The sequence below is a fragment of the Chelonia mydas genome, chromosome 7 (genome assembly GCF_015237465.2).
Source record: "Chelonia mydas isolate rCheMyd1 chromosome 7, rCheMyd1.pri.v2, whole genome shotgun sequence".
NCBI classification, from domain to species: domain Eukaryota; kingdom Metazoa; phylum Chordata; order Testudines; family Cheloniidae; genus Chelonia; species Chelonia mydas.
Window position 1 is genome coordinate 91,024,211 of NC_057853.1, and position 16,640 is coordinate 91,040,850.

The window sequence follows — 16,640 nt, forward strand, 5'->3', positions numbered from 1 at the left end:
TCACTTTGAAAATGGTTTTCTGATTGGATTCCCATGATTTCTCATTTTAAAAGGTTATACTCAAAAGAATAAACATCATTTTTGTTTCCCAAACACTGAATTTGGATAATATATTACTCCTGAGAGCATTCTGCACCAAAAAATAAAAAATTCTATACACAGTATTTTAAAAATCTGCAAAATTCTGTGAGTGTTATTTGTCAATAAATAAATGCAGAGGCTCCAGCATGGCAGTGGGAAGCACAGCCACTGTCTGCACAAAGGTGGAAGATCACCCTGCAGCACTCCCACCCCCAGAACATGGACAAAGCGGTGAGGCTGCACCTGACACAGCACAAGAGGCCTGGGCCTGCCCCAGAAATACCCTAGGGCCATGCCCCTCTGCGTCAGGTCCACCAGGTGTGGGGCAGATGGGCTCAACCAGGCAGGATCCAAGTGTGGGGGGATCCACGTGTGGGGTGAGAGGATTCTGTGTGGGACAATCTGGGTGCGGGCAGCTCAGTGGGGGGTCTAGGTGTGGGGGGAACTGGATGCACAGAGGCTCATTTTGAGGGGGTTCCAGGTGCAGGGGCAATGGGACTCTGCAGGGGCTTCCAGGTGAAGGGTGTTGGGGCTCTGTGGAGGGGTCTGGGTGTGGGGATCTCAACGAGGGGGGTCTTGGTGCTGGTGGAGTGGAGCTTGGTGGGGTGGGGGTCAGAGTGCAGCTAATTGTTGGTTAGTGGTGTGGGGGTCTAGATGTGGGGGCTCAGGTTGGTACAGAGATTGGGGCATCAGGGTGGGAGTATGAGTCCAGAGAGCTCAGTGGGCAGTGGTCTGGGAGCAGGGATGGGGGTCCGGAAGCAGGGGGTCTGGGTGCAAAGGGCTCCAGATGCAGGGGTTAAGGTTCAGTGGGGTGGGGTTCAGGTATGGAGGACTAGGGGGCTTTCTGGATGTACCAGGTAAGGCTTGGCAGGGGTGTCTGGGTATGGGAGGTCTGGATGCACAGGAGTTGGGTGGATGGGGGAGCAGCTTCCTGTACAGTGACCCCCTCCCCCCACAGCTGAGGAGTGATGGGGGCAGGAAGCAGGGGAGGATGCTGAGCTTCCTGCAGTTAGCAGAGGTTTCTGGGGGTGGGTCTGACACAGCCCCAGCCACTCCTTGTAGGGGAAGAGGAAGTCCTGTCCTCTCCTGTCTCCAGCCCAGCCAAGACTAGCAGCTGATCTCCAGCCCCCGGTGATTTACCTCTCCTCCAGATGCCTGAAACTTGTACTTGCGCTGCTAGGGAGTGGTGCTCTTGCAACTTCCCCTTGCTTCCCTGTCAGAAAGTCATTTTTCTGCAGGGAAGCAAAGAAATCTGCGGGCGACATGAATTCCGCCCACACACAGTGACACAGAATTCCTGTAGGAGTAATATATTTCTAAGCATTCACTTAGCATATAAGGAACTTTTGCTATTGCTAAGTATAGAAATGCTAATTGAAACATGGTAAATTCATACAAATTTACAGAAAATATTTAGTCTCTAGAAACCTTTTTTTGAACATCATGAATAAATAGGCTGAAATTATAGAAAATAGAATCTTAAGTCTTTATTCCCAACATATCACTTCAGGATGGATAGAACACCTGCCAGATCAAAGGGTTGCAAGGCCCTTGTAAACTTGAAACCTTTGTCAGTCCATTGCTACCCTTGCAATGATATTGAGTTTCCTGGCTGTCTAAATTACATTACGTGCCTCTCCAGCCACCAGAACAGGATCAGGAGGGAGCAGAGGTGGCTTAAACCATCTTAGTTTTCCCTCCCTGTGGAGGCAAGGTTTATACTGTGTTCTTAGATGTATAGTACAGAACCTTGCTCAGTGATATTAACACTAAACCAGTCAGACTTCTTTAGCATGCTAAAGAAAAGAGATTGTGCAACAAAACTTTTTAGGGATAAAGGAAAAATTACTGTCTTCCTTGAAATAAGTTCTCCCAATACGGTGCTTTCCACTTAGTGTAATTACTGTTTAATTTCATAAAATCTCTGGAACCAAGTCACCTACAACAAATACAATGCAATTTCCATGTGATTATGGAATTCATTATGCAATTTATTGTGAGTATGTTAAACAGACATTGATTTCAATAACTTTGGAGGTTATTGTCTCATCTCTGTTTTCGCCATCACTTTTCAGTGGGATAGCTGGGTTTTTTAATTTTTAGAATTGATAGAAAGCTACATATTGTTTGTAATTTACTGAGTTTACATACTTGTAACCCAAGCATATATAACATGTTTCTCCCCCCCCCACCCCCCAACTGCTTAGAGATTTGGTGCCGCTTCACAATGCCTGTTCCTATGGTCATTATGAAGTAACAGAACTTCTAGTAAAGGTTGGTATTTAATTTCATTCCTCTTTCAAACTGGGTGAAATTCTTCTATTGTGGATTTTTTCTGTTTTTTGAGTGTCACTTACCTTCTTGTATTTAAAATCATTTAAAAAAGACAGGCAGGGTTGGTAGGTTAATTTGATATATGTACACTAACTTCACTCTCCTGCCCAGAATAAGTTAAAGCATGCCCTATAAAGCTTGTTATAAAAATGCACTGCCACTTTAAAACTTGAACTGTTCCCATCAAGATGGAGTTGCAGTGGAAGTCAGCATTTGGAAAAACATTTTACTTTCAAGTTATGGAGGTGTCATGATGAGTTGTAAGATTAGTGTAGGGCTAGAATTGTTAGCGTTTTAAAATATTGTAGAAATACCAACCCAATAGTTCTAGCACTCTAGATGTAAACAAAGATTTAGCAAAGCTTTTTAAAAAGTTGTTATCTAAAGAGATAATTTGTAAGCCTTGTTGCAGCCCTGTACAAATTAAGGCGCCAATCCTGAAACTGTTTGCATGCAGGCACAACAATGCATATCTGTAGAGTCCCATTGAAGCCACTGGGGCTCTGCATTGACACAGCAATGTGCACACACAAATTTGCAGAATTGGGTCTTGAAAAGAGTGACGTTCATCCGTCTCAGACACAAGTATTACTAATAAATGAAATGACATTGTCAGTTCACTTGCAAAAATATTTGACTTAATGTAAATATTTATTGTTTATAATAGTCTCTGAGCCTGGAAATATTCCCTCAGAGCCTACAGCTAGATTTGTTACAGTAATTATCAATCAGATGGAGATAAAGGGAAGAAAAAGAAAACAATACATAGGAAAAATGATTAACCTTAACTTCTTGTGTATATATATTCTGTGTATACTCCAGACATAACATTTAAACAATTAGCAATCTTTACAAATTTTATTGTATCTAGAGAATATAAAAATTAGTGAACTAAAATGTTGAGAGATGGCTCTATATTTGCAACAGTTCTGACATTTTGAACTTTTTTCTTAACTTCAGCCACTGATTAGTTTGAAGGGTTATTAAAAACATCCTTTTGGTCTCCAGTTCAGTGGTGCAGAGTTGGGGCCTAACTACAGAATCCTTACTACCCCTTGTGTATTATCTGCTTGCATGGAAACTCTATCCTTACAAACACACTTTCTCTCCCTGCCGTCCTCTTTTGTACCCTATATTGAATGTTTATAGGCACTTCCTGTTTCTTCAATAAAATGAGAGAAGAGCGTCCTAGAAGTGCTGGCAAGACACTTCTGCACACGCTCACACAAACCCTCTCTCTTCCAGGAGAAAGCAGAGCATGAAGGGCCCGTGAAAAAATTCAAGTTATAGTTGAGATTGCAAATATTCATTTAATGTTGAACCCCTGAAAAAGTCATCAGTCTCATGTGGAAATGAACAATACCGCCTTCACTCTGACCCTGTGTCATTGCTCACAAACCACTCCGCCCCGCCCCCCTCCCATCTCCCAACTAGGAGATAAGTGTATCTAGTTTCATTGCATGAGTGACTCAGAATATCAGGGGTGGCATGGTATTTACCAGAGGTGGTTTTTACCAGTAAAATTGTGGTTTTTTACACCCCTGGGAAAAACTAATTAGTCCCAGTTTAAGGCATTTTCTGTTTTAAAAACTGCTTCATAATTGCACGTAATTTTAGCTAAGTTGTGGTTAATAAGGTAGGGTTGTACAAATAAAAAGTAAATTGCAGTAGGTGTCATGTAATTATAATACTGAACATGGGAATGTCTGTCTACATTTTGGTTTGGTATCTTCTCAAGAAAGTTATACGTGTCATGATTCATATTTCAGTTTTCAATGTTATATAAATATTGAAAACATTTGATTATATGAAACGATAGTCGTGCAGAGTTGTAGGCTTGAAGCATTAAGCAATCAGAAGCATGCAGAATTGCAGACTACCAATTCAGGTCCATTTGATCATGCTGCATTCTGTAGCAGAAGACCCACTTTGATACAGTGGATAGATGGAACCTAATCCTCAATTTTGAATGGATGTACCCAAAGTTTGAAAAAATTTGTTCTGTGCTTGCTGAAACTTGCTGGACACTGATGCAATTATTTTTCTCAATTTCCCAGTTTAAACTAAGTTTTAGATAGTATTTACCAGTGCCCTGTCCTAAGCAATTTTTTCCCAGGAAATAGTCAGCCTTGCTAAAACTTGAAGTGGTTTAACTGGATTATTTTACTCTTGTTGTTGGTCTTATCGTCATAAATTGTAAACTGAAACATTTAAATTGCATTCAGTAATTCAAAATACACTTATACACTGCGTTTACATTATAACACATCTTTCTTGTCTTCTTTAAGAATGTAATTAGACCACTATGAAAAGATAGGTTTCCACACCTTTTCCGGAATACACCATTTGGTGTATCAAATGTCGTGTTGTATTGTGAGACTTAACATGGATGCTTATATCTGGGCGTACAAACCTTTTAAGAACCAAACCAATACTTAGGGTCATACCAGATGGTGGTGGTAATGCTTACATAATACAGTAGAACCTCAGCTTTTCAAACACCAGAGTTATGAACTGACCAGTCAACCACACACCTCATTTGGAACTGAAAGTACTCAATCAGGCATCAGCAGAGACTTAAAAAAAGCAAATAGAGTCTAGTATTGTGTTAAATGTAAACTACTAAAAATAATAAAGGGAAAGCAGCATTTTTCTTCATACAGCTTTGAAACTTTAGTATGAAGTCAATGTTCAGTTGTAAACTTTTGAAAGAACAACCATAACGTTTTATTCAGAGTTACAAACATTTCAGAGTTACAGACAACCTCCATTCTCCAGGCATTTGTAACTGAGGTTCTACTGTATATACGTGTTAAAAAAAAAAGAGAAATTTCAAAAATTCCTTGACTTCACAAGCAAGCAATATAAAGAGGATTTTTGAAGTGTTTTTATAAAAAATTACATTGAAATGTCTCTATCTTAGACACAGATGTTACGGTTCTCCATAATGGAAGGCATAGGCATGGCATCAGACTTAAGGCTTATTGGATGACTAAAACTGCATTTGCATGTTTAAGATTTTTAGGTTTAACCTTAACTTGGCACTTACAGGATTTTTTTAAAACAATATTTTAAATATTTTTTCCCCTTAAGTAACTGATAACTATTTAAAACCTTAATTTAGCTTAGATTTTTACCTGGAGTTTATTTTATAGTGTAAAATTGCAGGTAAGTATAGAAGTATTACAGAATGACTAAATTTTTAGGAGAAAAATATGTAACTCAAGTAGATACAAAATACAGACTCTTTTGTCCTGGGCATGTCACAACTTTATTTCTAATCCGAAACTGCTACATTTTGATGATTTGTGGGGGAATGAATCTACAACTCATTTTTAAATGTGTATTTTAAAACTAGTTAAAAGTTCAAACTATTGAATAAGAATTTTCTTGCTGTGTTAGCAGATTTATGTTGACTGACAATTTGTAACAAAGGAAGTGCTTCTCAGCATTTGAAGGCAAGTGACAGGATGAGGATTAGTGTTGCAATAAACTTTGTTAACCTTTTTTGTTACATAACAAAATACTAACTTCTAAAAAATGTGACTCTTAGATTAAATATAAGTTGCCTTAAAGCAACTGAGTTTCTAAACATTTTCTTGTGTTCACAGACTGATTTATCATTTTGTCAAAAACTGTCAACTTCCTCTTGGGAAATGGTAGCTGTTACTTAGGCTAAAGAACCATTCAGTTATGTAGACAATAATGATGGAAGGATGATAATATAGTGGTGATCATAGTGAGAGGAAAGATGATTCAGTGGCTAGAGCTATCCTAGAGTTTGGGAGACCTAGGCTCAATTCTTTGCTCCGACTCTGGCTTTCTTTGTGACCTTGTGCACATCACTTAGGGCTTGTGTACACTTAAAATGCTACAGCGGCATAGTTGCACCACTGCAGCGGTTGGCAACCTTTGGCATGCGGCCCATCAGGGTAATGTGCTGGCGGGCTGTGAGACGTGTTTAGGTTGACCGTCCGCAGGCACGGCCCCCCACAGATCCTAGTGGCCACGGTTCCCCATTCCAAGCCACTGGGAGCTGTGGGATGCCGTGCCTGTGGACAGTCAACCTAAACACAATATCTCGCGGCAGGCCAGCAGATTATTCTGATGGGGCGCATGCCGAAGTTTGTCGACCTCCGGTGTAGGCACTACCTATGCCAACTGGAGGGGTTCTGTTGTCATAGGTAATTCACGTCCCCAAGAGGTAGGATTCTTCTGTCGACCTAGCGCTGTTGCACTGGGATTTAGGTCATCCTAACTGCGCCACTTAGATTTGGATTTTTCACACCCCTGAGTGATGTCATTATGCTGACCTAATTTTCTAGTGTAGACTAGGCCTTTAGTTTCTTTGTACCTCACTTCCCCATCTATAAAATGGGGATATTAATACTGCCCTACGTCACAGGTGTGTTGTAAGGATAAATTCATTAAATATTTTGAGGCACTCTAATAGTATGGTAATGGGGACTGTAAAAGGACTTACAATAGATATTTCTGAAAAAATATCTTGGAAACTGTGTGCATATATATAGTTATATATTTATCTTGCTGTCTGCTTTGTGGCAATTAATAATTGCAATTTTTCTTTAATAGTCTGCTTTGTTTTTGTAACTTTCCCAGCATGGAGCATGTGTGAATGCTATGGATCTGTGGCAGTTCACTCCTCTGCATGAAGCAGCTTCTAAGAACAGGGTGGAAGTGTGTTCTCTCTTGTTAAGTTATGGTGCTGATCCAACACTGTTGAACTGTCACAATAAAAGCACCATTGATTTAGCCCCAACACCTCAATTAAAAGAACGATTGGCATGTGAGTATAAAGTGAATGTGAAAATGAATAGGATAGATGGCATTTCATAGCTCATCTACAATTGATTAGTTGTTTTTCTTTGTAATAAGTGCCTTAAGTTTCATAAACAGTATCACACTGATATTAAGTTTGGAAGAAAGTGTTTACATTTTGAAAACAATTGTGTAATGCCTACCTGAAGATTGTATTATCCTAAAACATGAAATAGTCTCAAATATATACAACTAACGGGCCTTTTTGAACCTAGGTTTAAAAACTGATTTTAGTTACTATTCAACAGTCTTGTGGCTGTAATGGCTTGTGTAGATTTTTTTTTCCTAGAATCCTGTTTTCTTCCTGCTGCTTCCCCACTTCTCCCTATGATCTTTCAAAAAACGTATTCCCAGCAACACCATTTTTCTCTTCAGCAAAGGTCATTTGAACAAAAAAATCCACCAGCATAATTACTTAGAACTCTGAATACATTTGTTTTGAAGATGAAATGCTATCGCTTTCTCTCAACTTCTGAAGTGGAGAATTGAGACATGAGTTCTGTCTGGCATAGCTAAGGAATCCTCATGCTCAGCCTGTGCATGGACAAAGTAGCAATTTTCTGGAGTACATAGAGTGCTGGGCTACATCATATAATGAGCCTGTGTACAGTAAATTACTAGAAATGGCTTTCTAAGGTCTCTGCCATGCACTGAGAGCAGCATTTCCCCTACTAGAAGCAAACAATCCCTTTAATACTTTCCAGACCAGATTAAGAATATAATCTTTCTTTTCTAGATGAATTCAAAGGTCACTCCTTGCTACAGGCGGCACGAGAATCAGATGTAGCTCGCATCAAAAAATATCTTTCTTTGGAAACAGTGAATTTCAAGCATCCTCAAACTCATGAAACAGCATTGGTAATATTTCAGATATATTAGTGATTTAAGATGTGGTGGCTAAACTAAATATGTTGGGCAATGCTTTAAAACAGACAAATTCCAATTTCTGAGAACCTGACATTGTAAAGACTGGCAAGTCAACAGTAGCGTATAATACGATAACACATCTAGAGTATCCTTTGTAATTTAAACTTTTCACATTCCTGTCAAGTCTTGCAGGATAATTCGCTGCTACCATATCAGTGAAAGGTTGTAACCAATTGTCTGTTTTCTCTAGGTCATGTATACCACTGTCATCTGTCTCAATCCACTGAATACTTGAGTTTCTAAGTTTTCTTCTACATATATTAGCTTGCATTTTTTTCAGGTTGAACCACGCTTACTGTGTGCTCCTATTTCTAATCTCTTCAAATGGCTTTTGTAGTTCTATCCTTGTATGTGTTCGTTTCACTTTTCAGTGTAATTTCATATGAATGTTTCATCAGTGAGTTGAAAGAATAAAGATAAGCTCAGTCTAATGCCAACTGCTGCAGCACTGCAGTAGGCAGCTTTCTCTCTGCCTGTATTCCTGACACAGCCATTTATCCTAATTTTGTTTTGCTTAGAATCCAACCAGTTTTCTATCCATATGAAAAGTGTTTGGCACCTTCATCTAGTAATTTTAGTAATTGTTAAAATAAATCAGATTTGTGTGGCTTGATCATTACAAACTCATGCTTGATTCCCACTCTCTTGCTCTTGATTACTTTATTCTGATAGTTATTATATGTTGAGGGAGACAGAGAGGAAATGGCAAACAAAGTAAAAGGAAAGGGAGATGAGGGAAGAGAACAGAAAATGGTATTGTGTAATATCCTTTATACGGCCCATGGTACAAAATTCATGGCCATGAAAAATGTGTCATGGACCATGAAATCTGGTCTTTTGTGTGCTTTTACCCTATATTATACAGATTTCACAGGGGAGGCCAACGTTTCTCAAAGGGGTCCTGACCTAAAAAGGGGTTGCAGGGCGGGGTGAGTCACAAGGTTATTTTAGGGGGAGGTCTTGGTATTGCCACCCTTACTTCTGCACTACCTATATAAATATCTGAAATCAAGAAATTGACAATTTTTTAAATCGTATGACCATGAAATTTGAAATTTAGTAGGGTCCTAGGTATGACCTAGTTACAGTTCCTGAAAAGAGTTGTTTCCAGAAATACTGGATTACATGGTCCAGATTCAACTAATGTAATTCCCTTGCCCTTTTTCTTGTACCAGGGATGAATTTAGTCTAGTAAAGCTATGCAAATATTAAGAGCCTGAAACTAGATTTCCTAATATAGTTATATAAATAGTAATTAAATAAATTTTGTTGCTAGCTATTTGAGTAATTTTATAAGTTCAACCTTCAAACCTAAAACTGCTCTCACTGTACTTATTCTCAAATCAAAGAAATAAAATGGGTAAAATCCTGGCTCCACTGAAGTCAATGGCAAAACTCTCATTGATTTCACTGAGGCCAGGATTTCATCCAATATGTACAAATTATTGATCCATCTTTGTAATTAACATAGATTTCAAGATTCTCAAAGTCCTAGGTCAGGGGTCTCAAACATGCGGCCCGCAAGATTCTTTTGTGCGGCCTGCTGAGCTCCCCGCGGGGCGCCCTCCCTCCCCCCCGCCCGTGCACCTCTGCGTACCCCGTGGCACCGCGAATCCCGCACCGTTCCCTGAAGCAGCCGGAGCCATGCCCCTGTGGCCCTGGGATGGGGCAGGGGGCTCAGTGTGTTACTCTCGCTTCCAGGCAAACGCCCCCCCCCCCCCCCCCCCCGGCAGCTCCCATTGGCCGGGAACAGGGAACCGCAGCCAGTGGGAGCTTCGGGGGAGGTACCTGGAGGAGCAGCAAGAGCAGCACACAGAGCTGTGTGCCGCAGCGCGGCCCCTCCCCCCGGCGGGACGTGGTTCCGGCAGCTTCCTGGACTGGAGCAGAGCAGAGAGGCGCGGGGCCAGGGCGGGCAGGCACCAAGCCTGCCCTGGCCCCGGAGCGCACGGGAGCTGCTCTAGATAAGTGGCGCGGGGCCGGAGCCCGCACCCCTCCTGCACCCCACACCCCAACTCCCTGCCCTGAGCCTCCTGCTGCACCCCGCACTCCTGCACCCCTGCCTGCAGCCCCCTGCACCCCTCACCCCTCCCGCACCTCACATCCCAACTCCCTGCCCTGAGCCGCCTTCTGCACCCTGCACACCTCCTGCACCTCAACTCCCTGCCCTGAGCCCCCACCACACCCTGCACCCCTCCTGCTCCCCCTGGGGGCAGGGAGAGGGGCGGGGTTGGGGTGGAGACTTCGGGGAAGGGGTTGGAATGGGGGCAGGGAAGAGGCGGGGCGGGGCCTCATGGAAGGGGTGGAGTGGGGGTCGGGCCGGGGGCAGCAAGGGTGGGGTGTCAGTGATGTGGCCCTTGGGCCAATGCACTAGTACTCATGTGGTCATTTGAGTTTGAGACCCCTGTCCTAGGCACTGTTATACCAAACTTTGTCCACCTCAGTTAAGTGGGCTATACTGAGAATCTTCTCCCATACACTAATATTAGCGTTTTTAGTTGGTTTTTCTTTGGCTTGGTATCAGTCTTGGTATTCTTTTTATAGGTTATCAATCAGACATACAAACATAGCTCTTTGATAGTTATAGACCACACACATCTCAACTCCAGGTTGGTAGTTATAATTTTCTATTCTGGAACTGTTAAGATGGAGACAGACCAGCTTGTGGTTAATTGTTGGGGTGTAGGAGTACAGGTGATCTAAAGGTAAGATGTAGGGTGGGAAGTCCAGAAATTTTTGTTCTGTTCCCTCTGGTCCAGATGCCCATGTGACATTAAGCAAGTCACTTAATTGCTCTCTGCCTATCTCCTCATCTGTAAAATGGAGATATTTACTTTACTATGAATATGGAGACTAAGGCCCAGATATTTAGACATTGCTGTGCTCAGCATTGCAGCACCTAAGTCTCCTGTTCAAAAGGGATTTAGTCACTTAGGAGCCAAAAGCTCTTCGGCCATCAATGGGATTTTGGCTCCTAAATCTCTTTTGAACATGAGACTTAGGCTCGTAGATCTGTTAGGTGTTGCAACTCTGAGCACAGCAACACCTGAATACCTTTAAAAATGGGCCTAAATTCCTTGTTTTAAAGCACTTTGAATCAGTTTCATCTAAGTGCTCATATACCTTTCATGTATTTGTGCCATTTCTAGAACCTATGCCTCTAATTATTAATATATTAATTACTAAATCCCTCAGGAGTAAGATACTATGTAAGCTTAGAAGTATTGAAGGCTGCTCTGTGATTGAAGTAATCAGTAGGACTGTTCTCCAAGCTAATCTAAGCATAGAAGGACAATCAGATAATAATTATTCTATTATTGCAGTAACATACCCGAGGTACAGTGACAGTCTTCATCAGCCATTTAGTTGGACAGAAATCATAGCATTGTAATAGGACATTGTTACAGGATAATGTCTCCCACTTTAAAAGCGTTGCTCCCAAACTCATGTATCAACAGTAGATTTGCAGTATCGCATGTTTTCCACTGGTGAGAGAGGACTCTATCCTTAAGATATTTTCTCTTCTCAAATGTAACTTCTTGTTACCCAGTTTGTCTAATTGCAATTGTATTAAGCTAATAAAGGAAATATAGAACATGTTATCTACCTGTTTTTCAATTTACTGGTTCTGTGTTCATTAATTTCCCCAACATTATTATATTATACCGAGGTCAGAGTAGATAGCCCTTCTGGCCTTAAAATCTCTGACTTTTAGTGTTAGAAATTTAGTTAAATGTTGTGTTGGAAAACTATGGTGCAAATCCCTGAACCCATATGTAGGTCCCATTGAAATTAATAATACTCTGCATGGGTCTGTTCTAGCAATTCCTGACACAGGATCTTGCTTTAGTTTGCCAGTCATTAGCAACTAATAAAATGCTGTATATAACGAGAGCATTATTAATGCTGCAATTTTGAAATATTTAGCACTGTGCTGCTGCATCTCTGTATCCCAAGAGAAAGCAAGTCTGTGAATTACTTCTGAGAAAAGGAGCCAACATCAATGAAAAGACAAAAGAGTGAGTGCTACTGATGGATGCTATTAAGTGTTCAGGATAATTTTATAGCATACAACTTAATTGTAATTTTTATTTTTTAATAAAGCTTCTTGACACCTCTCCATGTGGCATCAGAAAAAGCTCATAATGATGTTGTTGAAGTTGTTGTGAAGCATGAAGCTAAGGTACGAATTACTTCCTGTATTTCTTTGGCTAGAACCATCTATAAGATGTAACATTGTAGCACAAAGTTGACAGACTGCAGTTGTAAATTCAGCATTGTGCATAGAATTAGTTTTTGTAAGTATACATGTTTACATATGCAAGACAGAGAGATGATATACACACTTGTATAGAACTGTGTATATCGACTTCATACATTTTGTCAAGTTTTAAAAGAGAAAACAGTGTAGTTTTACTAATTTCTACTACTTTCACTAAGTACAGAAAAAAGATGTATTTGGTGCTTAATTACAAGCAGTAGAATTGTGAACGTGTTTTACAAAAACACAACAAGTGAGGAGGCAGATAAACTAGTTAGAAAAATAGTATGTAAGAGATCTGGAGCTTAAATTTGAAAAGATAAAATGGAGAAAAATTTAAATGACGTCACTGGCAATAATTAAGATCAAGTCATAATGTTGCACAGCTGCTATAATGCACCGCATTTTGGTCAAGTTTTCACATAGAGGAAGTATGGAAATAGGGCGTGCCACTTAATGTAATCACATTGAACAAGACTGCTAAAATAAAGACTCAGGATTCTGATTTTTGGAACTTGATTACAGGCTGACTGCTATATGGCTTCTGACGTGGCTATTGAGAGAAACAGAGAAATCTAGAGAATAGAAAGCTACTTGTTGTAGGGTTGAGTTACTGAATGACTTAGTTATTAGAGGTTTCAGAGTAGCAGCCGTGTCAGTTTGTATTCGCAAAAAGAAAAGGAGTACTTGTGGCACCTTAGAGACTAACAAATTTATTTGAGCATAAGCTTTCCTGAGCTACAGCTCACTTCATCCGATGCCGATGAAGTGAGCTGTAGCTCACGAAAGCTTATGCTCAAATAAATTTGTTAGTCTCTAAAGCTTTCGTGAGCTACAGCTCACTTCATCGGCATCGGATGAAGTGAGCTGTAGCTCAGGAAAGCTTATGCTCAAATAAATTTGTTGGTCTCTAAGGTGCCACAAGTACTCCTTTTCTTTTTAGTTATTAGAAAAATCCAGAGGTTCTCAAGTCAGAATGGCCAATATTAGCTGATATAGACAAAGCTGTTCTGTACATCTTGTTTAGTAGTTACAGTGACATGAGGAGGGTGGGGATAATGTATAAGATCATAAATGAGACCCAGGCTCCTCCCCCCTCAAGCTCTGACTGTAACTCTCACAAGCAGTAGGTTTAACTGTCATATTTAATTATTTGTCACAAATGTCTTTTGAAATTGGCTTTTGGTTCCTCAGTAAAAGTAGTTTAAAAGTGTAACAAACTTTCAAAATTCATAGAATCATAGAAGATTAGTGTTGGAAGAAACTTCAGGAGGTCATCCAGTCCAAATCCCTGCTCAAAGCAGGACCAACCCCAACTAAATCATCCCAGCCAGGGCTTCGTTAAGCTAGGCCTTGAAAACCTCTTAAGGATGGAGATTCCACCGCCTCCCTAGGTAACCCATTTCAGTGTTTCACCACCCCCTTAGTGAAATAGTTTTTCCTAACATCCAACCTAGACCTCCCCCATTGCAACTTGAGACCATTGCTCCTTGTTCTGTCATCTGCCACCACTGAGAACAACCTAGCTCCATCCTCTTTTGGAACTCCCCTTCAGGTAGTTGAAGGCTGCTATCAAATCTCCCCTCACTCTTCTCTTCTGCAGACTAAATAAGCCCTCTTCATAAGTCTTGTGCCCCAGCCCCCTACTCATTTTCGTTGCCTGCTGCTGGACTCTCTCCAATTTGTCCACATCCTTTCTGTAGTGGGGCGCCCAAAACTGGATAGAGGGGAATAATCACTTCCCTCAATCTGCTGGCAATGCTCCTACTAATGCAGCGCAATATGCCGTTAAATTCCTTAAACTTCAGTAACATACTGAATATGTCCCTATATGCAGAGTAATAGGAATGAACATTTGTCTCACGCAGTATTACTGCAGTTGAGAATTTTCACAGTTCCCTTTTTCAAGTCATTTCTAATGCATTCTAGGCCATGTTTTAGTGGTCTAACGTACCTTCAGTCTCACTGGACTTGTATTAAAAAAAGCAGATTTTCCTTTTGAACCTGTGGTACTTGCCAAGACCTGTTGTTAGATGCTGCACTTCAAAGAAAAATGCATCCTCTTCTAGCCTAGATGCTGTGTTCAAGAGCAGACTAGATATTTTGTGTTCCTTTTTTGACTTAGTTCATTTAACTGAGAATGGTAATGCTATTTGCCACGTGGAGTGGGAATTGCTACTCTAAGCCATCTTCCATAATAACTCTCAACCCACCGTGTTTATTCCTCCCTAGCATGTCACAGAGCACTCTCTAGGTGGCTCCCCTACCTAGAAGCAGTGTGTCATATTGAGGCTTCTAGCTATGGGGCAAACAGGTGAAGAGTGGGTCCCCCTTTGTGGTGGGCAGGGTAGTCATTCAGGGAATGTGTGCCTTGTGTATCTTTAGGTTGTCTAGTCTACTTTGGCTAATATGGAAGGAAAGGAAAACAGGCTTCCCTTGCATGATGTTGGTTGAAGCAGAACTCCTGCTACTGGCTCTTTAAACTCCATGTTGAAGCTAAGGGTATGTCTACATAGCAGTGTAATCCTATGGGTTAGTGGGACTAGAGTCAGCTGACCCATGTCAGAGAACCCTGACTTGAGTGTTAATACTGTATTTTAACCCTAGGCTTAGAATTTTCTGACCTGTGCTCAAACCTAGGGCTCTGGCATCCACACTGCAGTTCACAGATCTGAGTCAAAGTAATCCTATTCCAGAGTGCCTAGCGCCCCACTCCCCAGTGTTGACACTAGCCCCACGAATATGTTGCACTGTGGGAAACACTACTGCCCACCGTGTTTCCTAACTGTAGTGGTACCATTGATGGAACTCAGGTGCCCATAAGGAGCACATGAGTACATAAACTTCATAACTAGCTCCTTTGGTGGCTGTCTCAGGAGAATGACTGTAGTTTGAGAAGGGCTTTATACTGAACTATCATCTAATCTGAGAATTGGGCTTTCTACCTCTAGGCTGAGTCACATGGGCAGGAAAATGCCCATTTGCACCTGTTCTCAGGATAATTAGGACATCACTACCCAGGTCTTTCAAAATGAAACTTTGAAATTCTTAATTTTTAAAATTGGATGTTCAACAAAGGTGTTTTTGTTTGGTTGGTTTTCTGTTTATTTTTGTCTGTTTTGATATTTGACCTAAGAAGGTTTCAGAGGAAAAATGTGCACACATCACAGCCTGGCTGCTGCCAACTGCAAAGCGGTGAAGTGCATCGCCAGGGCTAGTGTGCAGTGTGCTCCAGCACTCCCCTGAGAGCCCTTATCCCTGCCACACCCTGGGAGGCAGGAAAAAAGGATCCCTGGGTGGGTGTGGGGGAGTTTTGAGGCTGGCTTGCACTCACTTCCCTCACAGCGCACACTTCTTGGGCATCCTTGCCAGAGAGTGGAGCCGGGACTGCCCTATAGGGAGGCAGAGCGGCAGATCTGGTTAAGCATGGCCACAGGCCAGGGGAGGGATGACCCCCAACAGCAAGGAGCCTCCTCCCGCCTGTCAGCTTTGCTTCCTGCTCCAAGGCTCTTCCACGCAACAGCAAGGAGGAGCTGGAGCAGGAAGTGGGAATGCAGTTGGTCAGGTAGTAATAGCTCTTCTATCACCAGGAACTCTGGGATACATCTGGAGGACTTACAGGGCCCAAGTTAAGCCAGGGTCACATGCACACAGGAAAGCAATAGGGCTCGGACCCTCCAGCCCTGCAGGGTCCTGGGACCCTAGATCCGAATCCAAGGTTAGCACAATTGGTGTGTGGACACAAGAGTAGTCAGGCTTGAGCTCAGGCCTGGGCTTACGTTGCTGTGTAGACATACCCTGAGAGGACTGGCAGGTTGCAGTAGCTGTGCAGTTGCAGCTTGATCAATCATCCTTTTGTGCTACTGGAGTGGTTGGTGGGGAGAAACATATGGAGACTGAGTAGTGTGTTCTCCACATGCCGCTGGCAGTACTGGTGTAAGATGAAGGAGGGGAGTTCCTCTTATAGCAGCTGCTGTGGCAATGGCAGCCACATCCTTAGCAGAGCAGCTGCCTGGGTTAGCAGCAGGCTCAGTACCAACTCAAGTGAGAGCTAAAATTGTTAAGCAAAGCTGCCCTTAAGATTTGGTGAAGAGTCAGCAAAATAACTTGTACCAACACCTCTAGCTACCAATTATTCGTGTCCATCATTATCTGACGGCTTTGCACAGGCACTGCCTAAGGATTTTGGAGAGGGTTAGTG

The 16,640-nt window shown here is 41.8% G+C and overlaps 1 protein-coding gene across 8 annotated transcripts in view; it reads left to right on the plus strand.

Annotated features, from left to right (window-relative positions):
* Positions 1-16,640, plus strand: part of TNKS2 (tankyrase 2) — a 63,855-nt gene that overhangs the window by 14,937 nt on the left and 32,278 nt on the right. For all 8 annotated transcript variants that reach the window (XM_043550720.1, XM_037903448.2, XM_037903449.2 and 5 more), the window contains exons 7-11: positions 2,289-2,355; positions 7,036-7,222; positions 7,991-8,112; positions 12,106-12,197; positions 12,283-12,361. In XM_043550720.1, the coding sequence (XP_043406655.1) occupies positions 2,289-2,355; positions 7,036-7,222; positions 7,991-8,112; positions 12,106-12,197; positions 12,283-12,361 (547 nt within the window). The remainder of the gene's footprint in view (positions 1-2,288; positions 2,356-7,035; positions 7,223-7,990; positions 8,113-12,105; positions 12,198-12,282; positions 12,362-16,640) is intronic.